This window comes from Callionymus lyra, chromosome 17 (assembly GCF_982586985.1).
Source record: "Callionymus lyra chromosome 17, fCalLyr1.hap1.1, whole genome shotgun sequence".
In the NCBI taxonomy this organism is placed as follows: Eukaryota; Metazoa; Chordata; class Actinopteri; order Syngnathiformes; family Callionymidae; genus Callionymus; species Callionymus lyra.
Genome location: NC_141834.1, coordinates 5073708 through 5083413, shown reverse-complemented (window position 1 = coordinate 5083413; position 9706 = coordinate 5073708). Strand labels below are relative to the sequence as shown.

Here is a 9706-nt window from a genome sequence, read left to right as displayed (position 1 = left end):
TTAAACTGTGAATACTGTAGTGAACTTTGAATAAGATACCCTTGTTATATTGTTTTTTTTCATATAAGTTTCATATAACAGCCTCAGTCCTGTTTTTCATTTAGTCTTTATTTTTATACAAAATACAAAATAGCACCACAGATCTTGAGCGGACTGTGGAGACAAAAGTACAGAAATTCATATTCTCATCTCATCGGATACACGCAAATATATACAGACACCAAGGATTCAAGTTCATTATTTCGGAAATGCTTTAAATCGGAGCTGACGGATCACTCGGCTTTTTTGCCGCTTACTAAAACTCACAACGTTCCTGCCACTGCTTATTTAAAATACCTCAAAGACCATCATGTACTGAATCTTAAAACTCGAGCGACGACTCGCTGCTCGACGTTACTCAGTGTCAGAATCCGCCACTTAATATTTACAGGGAGAAAAAAGAAAAAAGATTTACAAGAGAAAATAACGGTGAAAGTTTGTGCAACCATTTCCACGGAAAAAAAACGTCATCGAAGGTTTAAAATGTATGAGGATGAAGGCTTTAAAATGAGCGGCAAGCGTGTGTAACATTAGAAGCCTAACTGGAGTAAAATACAAAGTCTTTAGTTTATCTTTCACTGACGGGCCTCCCTGGACAATTTTCCAGCTAAATTCCCCCACAAAAGAAAAGTCCTCACAAGACATCGAGACACGTGGAAGACTTGTTAAGGCTGTTAAAAATCAACCACGCTCAGACTCTCTGTGGTCTCGGGCTCTTCCTCCCAGGATAAGGTGCTTCTTTCGTCCCACTGCTCCGCTCACTTGCAGCGAGGCTTCCGGCAGTCGAAGAGCAGCGGATACGCCTCCTCCACCGCAGTCGCCACATTTTGCACATTTGGTCCTGAGACGAGATAAAAAAGACAGTTGTGTTGTTGCTCACGCTGCAGGGTTGTTTGAAAGTGACTCACTCTTGACAGTCTCCACTCAAATTCCCAACAGATTTGTTTTTTGAGAAACGGAATTTCAAGGGAAAAATTATTAAAATGCCATTTTATCCAAGAGAGGCAGACTGAATGAGGCGCCAACAAGTTTTAACAATATGAACTAAACGCAAGTTAAATTCAGTATAAATCAACAAGTACATCATACTAAGTTCCAAAATAGGGTATTTAACTTAACACAATTGGAGGGACAGACAGTTAAAACGATTAACAATTAGCCTTTGTTGCAAATGTTTTGAATACGACGTTAATGTACAATTATTTGTATTTTACTTATATGCCTTTTACATACCTGTCACTGTGATGCTGCCAGTGGAAAACACCTGAATCGTGGCTTTCAGGCTTTTGATCCTGTACGTTGCAGCAGGATGGAGTTCTGGTTCATAACTGGGAAAAGACAAAAACCAACATCAAACTAGAAAATTGAAAATAAAAAAATGCAGTGTGAATGCTGACTCTATTAAATCTTTAAACTGAAATGCTTTAAAGTATTAGTATTAAAAGTAAAAATGTGTGGAAGTAGAAGTAGAATATGTAAGGAGCAGAAGAAGTAGTAGAATTAGTAGTAGTAGTAGTAGTAGTAGAGGTTGTAGAAGAATTAGTAGTAAAGGATAATAAGAAGTAGACGTAGAATAAGTAGTAGAAGTAGTAGAATTAGTGGAAGAAGAAGTGGGAGTATAATAAGTAGTAGAAGTAGTAGAATTAGTAGCAGAATTAGTTTTAGAAGTAGAAGTAGTAGTAATAGAAGTTGTAGAAGTAGTAGTGGGAGTAGAAGAACAATTAGTAGTAGAAGTTGTATCATTAGTAGTAGAAGTAGAATAAGAATTAATAGAAGCAGTAGTGGGAATAGTGGAATTAGTAGTAGAAGTAGAAAAAGTACTGGAAGTAGTAGTATAAGTATAATTAGTAAAAGCAGTAGTAAGATTAGTAGTAAAAGTAGAAATAGAATTAGTAGTAAAAGTATAAGTATAAGTGGGATAAGTAGTAGTAGTAAGTAGACAAGGGTGTTTTTAAAGTTGAATGAAGTTTCTAGGTGTGATCAATCTACTGGAAGGTCAAAGTGGAAGGAGTCGAAGGAGGTGAGTTGAAGATTTTTTCTCATTCAAGTGAATGGGGGTAAAAGGGTAGAAAATAGCCTGCATTGATGAAAGTTTGAATCTTTTAAATCAGATAAAATTTGTAGGAAAGGGGATCTAAATCAGCATTCACACAAATACTTCTTAGTTCATCAATGAATTAACAGACGTTTCATTTTTTTTTTTAAATATATGTCTATATATGTATGTTTTCTCTTCTGGTGGCGATTTGAACTCTAATTTCCCAGACGAATTTTTCCCACGGAATTACCAGAGTACTATCTATCTATATGGTCGTCACTTTATCAACCACTAGAGGTCAGCACCCACCTATAAACATGGCTATCAGGAAACGTAACCAAGCTATAAAAGAACAGCGTCAATAAATGTGTTACCTGGCGATGGGCCGATTCTTCTTGGTGAAATCTATGAGGTGGATGGCGAAAGGCATGGAGCACACCGCCAGCACGTTCACCACCTTGTAGGCCGAGAACCTCACCTGTAAACGAGCATTCATGTGAGAAAATGTAGTCGGTGAGCAAAGTGATGGGAAAACAAGGGACGCTCCTCACCTTGAAGCCCAGTTTCTGCAGAACACGAGCTAACCTGCGAGCACCCCGCTTAGAGTCCACTTCACTGAAGCAGAGGAGAAACATTCAGCTGTTATTATCAAATGACAGACTATAGATCAGACCTAGAAGTCTCTCTTAAGATATTTGATCTTAGTGAAAATTTGTTGAAGGTGAATTCACTTGAACAATACAGGAAGATCATCAGTCTTGTGACTTATAACATGGTATAAAACAACAACATATGCTTTAACTTAAGCAGAGCCACATCCAACAGCCTTTTTTGTATAAACGAAGTCACAAAACAATAAAGTCTTCAGATCTTTTCTAAATTTAGAACAAGGAAAGCTCTTTTCCAAAATGTGCCAAAAATGTTTCACCATCTCATTTTGTTATTTTCTAAACCTTTGCACTATTATAGTTTTCCTAATTCACTTTAATGTTCAGCAAAACACTGAAACTCCCCTTTACAAGTTTTTTTTTAGTAAAATGTGTCTGTGTTTAAATGACAGAGAAACAAGTAAGACCCAGATTCGGGTCATAGACCGTGTTGCTACAATAAGACAATTACAAAGATTCCCGATTCATTTACTTTTAACCAAACCTTGTATGACAAGAGTTCATGACCTCAAAAGGCTTTTAGGGTTTGTTCGGTTTTGAAAAACAAATGCTCGTTTTGCATTTTGTTTTGGAAACAGAAGAATAAACAAATGTTTGATTCGACAATTCAATGTTCGTCTATGAGTCAATGATAAGTTATCTTTTTGAAAATATGATTTAAAGCTGTGTCACGTTATAAAACTGAGCTATTTTTTGTATAATGGGTTGATAAAAATAATAATTATGTGATTCATCTCCTGTTTATCTCTTATTGAGATATTAACAAATATTGTGTTTTATTTTACAGCAGAAAGTATTATTCACAAAATGGATAAATTACAGTTTATTCATCAAGAAGTACTTTTGGCAGCTGAACCAAAGCAGTTGAGCAATGATGCGGACTAAAGGTTTGAAAATATGTTTTCGTGCGTTCATACCTCGTGGCTCCAGTGCAAATTATTTTCCCCGAGGACCAGATTGATGCTGTTATCTTAGGCTTCCGGAGCTTCATCAGGACTTTCTGATAACAGAACCACATAAGAGGTTATGATGGAACTCTGAAAAAAAACATCCTTCATGTCTGCAATTAGTGTATTTCTATGTGACTCTTAAAAGTGAAACAAAGAATGGTAGGTTAACCAGCAGGATTTATAATAAAATGGTAACTTTATAACGAAACATAAGGTTCTACAGATGACATTTTTTTTTTTTTTAAAGCAAACTCTGTTGACATCAGTGCCAAAAACAAATTTAAATAAAGTTGCAGCTTCTTGAAGAAGCTTATCAGACACATGCCATTGTTTAGCTAATATAATTTGACGGTCTTTAGTAAAGATTAAAAAAATATATTTAACGAAACCATCAAGGGCCAGTTTTCTTACCCCGACTTCTGGCTTATAGATAACGTTGGTGCCCTCTAGGGCAATGGTACGCAGGTTGAGGTGGCATCTGGTCCTGAAGGTGGCGACCACATTGGTGACGATGATATCGAGAGCCTCTTCGTTGCTGGCGTCCATGAGGAAGCGCAAGATGCAGCTGGAGGGTGGTCTCCTCACACACGCATCATTTCAGGGGCAAATCTTAAGACACAAGCCTTGAATAGAAAGACAAAGGAAATTTATACTTGAGGAAGTTTCGAAAAACATACATATTCATCTTTTTTTTTGTACACAACCAACTTGCGTCTTTTACAACTCATCCAGCTGAAGTAAACCATTTATGTTAAGTTAAATTGATTATTTTCAGTTTCTCAACCCTATTTTTATTAAGCAGCAGATCATCAATTCCGATGCATTGTTTGGACCTTTGTCTCTATAGTAGCAATGTCATTAAAGTATATGTTGATAATACAACTATATACAGAAACATTTAAATATAATGTTACATTTTTAACATTAATAACGCTTTTGAAAATGTCATCACTCTCTGTGGTGGACTTCCTCTTTGTGGCTCCTATGCTTGTTGTGCAAATACGTTTTGTATCGATTGTGGAGATAAAGTTAATGTAGGAAAGCATTAGTGCTGTTATACAACAATGCTGCAAACTGGCACGCCTCCATTTGACCAATCGTAGCTTGAATACCATATATTTAATGAAAACAACGTCAAATTGTGTACTTATGAACCATAATAATACCAGAACTCAAATGTATATCAGAGATCTGGAATTTTCTACATACATACACATACTTTTTAGTCAAAAAATTAAAAGAACAGTTTGACTACGAGCTGTCCAATGTAGTTAATAATGCATTATATATCTAGGGCACAAACCGTGTATTTTAACCTGGACATTACACAGAAACTAACCACGTTTACACAACAATACGCCAGAACTGTTTTGCAAATAAAAAAGGGCGATTACTGATAAGAAATATAAAGCAGAAAAGGAAACAAAGCGGTTCCCTCATGGCTGTTTAATATGAAGTTAAACATTGCGACTAAACCAATAATATAGAGCATTTTGTCTAGTAATGTTATCATGTTAGCTTCTGCGCTAGCTATGACGGAAGCTAAAGTTGCTCTAACAAACGATTATTATAAGCATTTCGACTTTTTGTATCGCTCGATCGTTTTTACCAGCACTTAAATGTTACTAATGTTTTGCTATGTTCAAATGTGGGCGACGATCCTCCAGCATTTCACTAAAAAAAAGTAAGCAGCTTCCTTGCGAAAATATCTAGCTTACCGTCGCGAACAACAAGCTTCAAACTAGTTTCGATTCAGGGCGATTATGTTATAGAAGAAAATGGAGCTGAAGAACTTAAAATTAACAAGAATATAGTCGTTGCAAGATCATGCTAATGTTGTGATGCTATCCGTTCGCTAGCAACAAAGAGGAGCCACTAATGAATGAAAAGTTGTTAGCCGTGCATGCTAACAGGCGACCGAGCAGTCGTTCACATGAACACGATGCATTTCAGTCGTTTAAAAAGTTTCCCCCCGATTTACTGCGATTGTTTGCATGGTGGATGTGCGGTTTAATTCCTGAACTACCTCTTGTGCTTGTCAGAGAGCAGCCCAGATACAAACAAACCCCTTCAGCGCTCGAGATCTTCCCTGCACTCTATCATAACAAGCGGAGATACTCGCCGGCTTCCGGTTCAGTGTTTCACAATAAAACTCGTCGCGGATTATACTGCGTATAGTTTAAAGCAGAACTTTGGTGCCAATAAATGCACTAATTGTTTTTCTGAAGAACATTCAAAAGAGTGAAATATTTTTTCGTCCCTTCCTTCTTTTTGGGTTGATGAAACACTCTGAATAAAATTGAATTGAATTGATGGCCCCTGTATAACAGTTACAGCATAAAATGTGGCTCTGAGGAAAAGGTCATTGTAGACAAAGGGAATCATCGCACCATGTGCTGCTATGGCTACTTTTAAAAAATCCCAGCTCTTGGCAGATCTTAGTAAGTATTTATCACAACTGGCCTGCACCCAAAGAAAACAGAAAATAACTTCTTTATGAATCATCATCGCTGTTATTGTTCACCCTCCCATGTTACCAAGTTTACTTTACTATACCCTCCTCTCTCGTCCATGGCTCTGGGTTTGGAGAACGTCAACGTTCACGTTCAATGTCCAGTGTTTACGTCTAGGGTTCAGATTAAGCACAGGTTTTCCAAAATAGGTGGGTTCGCGGATCTTTGATGGTGGACAAGGCCTTTGTTTTTGTGTGTGTTGCAAGCGGGTTGACGCATGGCTTCGGGAGTGTGTTTACAGTTTGTGGGTCGGTACATCACTGGGACACACTCTTCCCAGGGGAACAATGCTCATACTCTCATTAGGTCATGAGATGCTGCAAGTAAACACACAGATGGGAGCACTTACCGCCTAATATATCTAAGAATAAATACAAGTCCATCACTGGAACAACATGGCTGAGGCCAAGCGGAAGATATATCGCTGATGTGTTAAAGAGTTTCCTTTTGCGTCTTTATCTAGTCAAGTTTTATTTATGTTTACACCAGAAAATCAAAGCTCAAATATCTGCTTAAAAGCACCTGAACAAGTATATTTATTATCGCGATTAAGCAACATTGTCACAAAAATATACTGGATTAAAAAGTACAATTTTAATGAAGTGAATATCATTTGATTTTGTATACGTTGAATAAAAACATTTAATTTAAAAATCCCCTTTAATTTTCTTTCCTTTTCTTTTGAGTGAGAGGAAATAGGAAAATGTAGTAGGAAAAAAAAAACAAATTGAGATAGTCTGATGAAGGTTCATGAAGCAGTGTCATGTAATCTATAGGTCAGTAGGTGGCGTTGTGGTGTTTAAAAATAGTGTGGCGTTTCATTAGAACAGTTGTTAAAACAATGGTAAATAGTGCAGAGCCCAAACACTTCTTCATGAAGCTTCATCAGACCATCACCAAAGTTATATTTAAATTGTATCTAACTGCAACACAAAAAATAAAATTTGTAGCCATGCTCTGACCGTCTGATGGATACATAATACATCATTAACTTGATATATATGGAGCTATTATTGAGTCAAACATTTGAAAGGTTTTACATATGTGTAAGTGTATCTGTACCCTGGTCCACAATTGAACTCAATTCACAATTGTTTCACTCTGTTTACCAATAAAACTCGTAACACAAATATAAATCTTTGCTCCAACTGTTACAAAAGTCATAAAGAAAGATGATTTGTCTGTGTTTTGGGGAGTTCTTGACCCATTTTTGACTCAGCTATGTTTCGAGATTTATAGATATTTTTTTCAAAATTACATATTGATTTGTGGATCACAGTACAAATACAGTTTTTGTAAAAACCTTCCACACATTTGTGAACTTTGACTCAATAGTAACCCCATATATTTTCAGATGCTTGATATAAACAGGTAGAATAAACTTGCCTTCACAATAAAAGCATCTATTCAACCAGAAAACATCTCCAGTGATAACATATCCAGCTGATAAACGAAAGATTACTATCATTCAGCCCACACCATCAGAGACTTCCCAGGCTCTCGTAGGTGTTCTGGATGATCTGGGATGTTCGGTATTCTCTTGGCAGGACAGTGAAAGATTTCGGAGATCAGTCGCGAACATCAACATCGTTTTCAATCCACTCTTGGAGAACGTCTGGGGTTGAAGGGAAGAAATGGAGAGTGGATCTCTAGTGTCAGGTCCACGTCGGTGCTGCCTGTAAAACCCACTGTTTATCTGGACTCTGGTGTTCTGTTTATGTTGAGCGGACATCATAGACCCACTTAGAGAATTTTTTTTTTTCAATTTGGAAGCTCTTTAGCTGTATTTTAATTGAGTAGAGGACAGTGTGTGTGTGTGTGTGTGTGTGTGTGTGTGTGTGTGTGTGTGTGTGTGTGTGTGTGTGTGTGTGTGTGTGTGTGTGTGTGTGTGTGTGTGTGTGAGAGAGAGAGGGTTCTCATCGAGTACTGTACGTGGCTGCGACAGAGATGGATGGTGTGTGAGTGTGGGCTGCAGAGGGAATCCAGCTCCGGTGCTGCTGCTCTGGGATCTCCCAGTGTAAACAGAGACGTGGGAACCAGCAGGCCTGTTTATATCTGCTCCTCATACTGGGAGCACTGGTGCAGCAGGAGGGCAACACACTACACACTGTGGTCGTGGTCACACACCTGTCACACCTGTAAATCATGTGATGGTAAGAGCACGTTTACTCGCATTAATAAATGCAATAACTTATATTACAATGACAGTCAATTGGAATTATCTTTAAATAATGAAATGAGGATTTTTCGTTCACACAAGAAAATATGTTATTGTGTCAATTTGTCTCACCATTTAGAGTCAAATATGTTAGAATGATGCTAAAAGACCACAATTAATGTATTTTATTAAGTCAGGAAAAGGAGACGCTATGAATTAATTCCTCTATTATTGCCAAAACAAGACGTTACATAGAAATAGGTCTGAATATTGAATGGTTTTACCATGTACAGTATAAGTTGGAACTTTATTTAAAAAAAGAGTTGTTATTCATTCATTTTCTTTACCACATAATTCCTTATGGTGGAGCCTATCCCAGATTTTACAGGCGACAGGCTGGGGACACCCTGGACAGAATGCCAGCCTGTCCAGGGCAAACAAACACATACAACCATTCACACACACACTCATACCAACGAACAATTTCTCCAAGTTCCCAATCAACCTCTGTTTGTTTATTGCACTGTGGGAGGAAACTGGAGTTCCCCGAGTAAACCCACACAACACAGGGAGAACTTCACACAGAAAGGTCACAAGTTGGCTCCCTCCCGACCTGCCAACCGGCAACCTTCTTGCTGTGAGGCGATCGTGCTAAAGGTTGTTATTGTTTTACATTTTTTATTTCCTTCATTTAATGAATTTTTATTTATTTATTATAATGAATTCAAGAAGCTCTGTATCTTTTGGTATTGTCTGGTGGCACATTAAACCAACATTATTATATTGTATTGAATCATTTAAAAAAGACAAATTAAAAAATGTTGAATTTAGAAAATGCATTATTTCATAATTGGAGTTAGAATATATCAAACTTAAATCATTATTTTTGATCAAGTTATTTAATTCAATGATTAAAAACAATAATTCAACCTCTTAATATATAAAGTATTGATTTAGTTTATCAAATAAAAACATTACCATAAAATTTCTTCAATAACATTATTTAATTTTGTTTAAATACACTACGAATAAACTTTCATCAAGTCATAGTAGGAGTGTGGTGCGTTCAATTCACAAGGTTTCTGACTGAAATTCAACTAAATAAACAAATTAACAGAACAGAAAACAGTGTTTTATTTGTCATAAACGATAGAATACATCTATTTCGTTACATGATGAAATTGAGTCCAGAAATGAACGACATCTATGCTAGTTTAGAAAGCTAATGCTAACTCATGAGGTTGCGTTGAAAGAGAGAATTGCTTTAATAAAAGAGATTTAAAAAGAATTTGACTAGACTAGAACTAGATTCAAACTCTTGATAAAAACTAGATTAAAAT

General features: G+C 36.7%; 1 protein-coding gene across 1 annotated transcript; it reads right to left on the bottom strand.

Moving 5' to 3' along the window:
• Window positions 1-90: 90 nt before the first annotated feature.
• Window positions 91-5816, bottom strand: tbpl1 (TBP-like 1). The gene is made up of 7 exons (XM_087812568.1): window positions 5722-5816; window positions 4107-4318; window positions 3663-3745; window positions 2629-2692; window positions 2452-2555; window positions 1273-1367; window positions 91-880 (listed from the first exon to the last, which is right to left on the bottom strand). The coding sequence occupies exons 2-7, from the start codon at window positions 4239-4241 to the stop codon at window positions 798-800; spliced, it is 564 nt and encodes a 187-aa protein (XP_087668694.1). The 5' UTR covers window positions 4242-4318; window positions 5722-5816; the 3' UTR covers window positions 91-797.
• Window positions 5817-9706: the final 3890 nt, after the last annotated feature.

Coding starts and splice junctions, on each gene's coding strand:
- tbpl1 (XM_087812568.1), bottom strand. CDS start 4,241: ATGGACGCCAGCAACGAAGAGGCTCTCGATATCATCGTCACCAATGTG. Junction 2,556..2,628: donor TGCAGAAACTGGGCTTCAAG/GTGAGGAGCGTC, acceptor GCTCGTTTACAG/GTGAGGTTCTCGGCCTACAA. Junction 1,368..2,451: donor AAGAATCGGCCCATCGCCAG/GTAACACATTTA, acceptor GTCTTTTCCCAG/TTATGAACCAGAACTCCATC.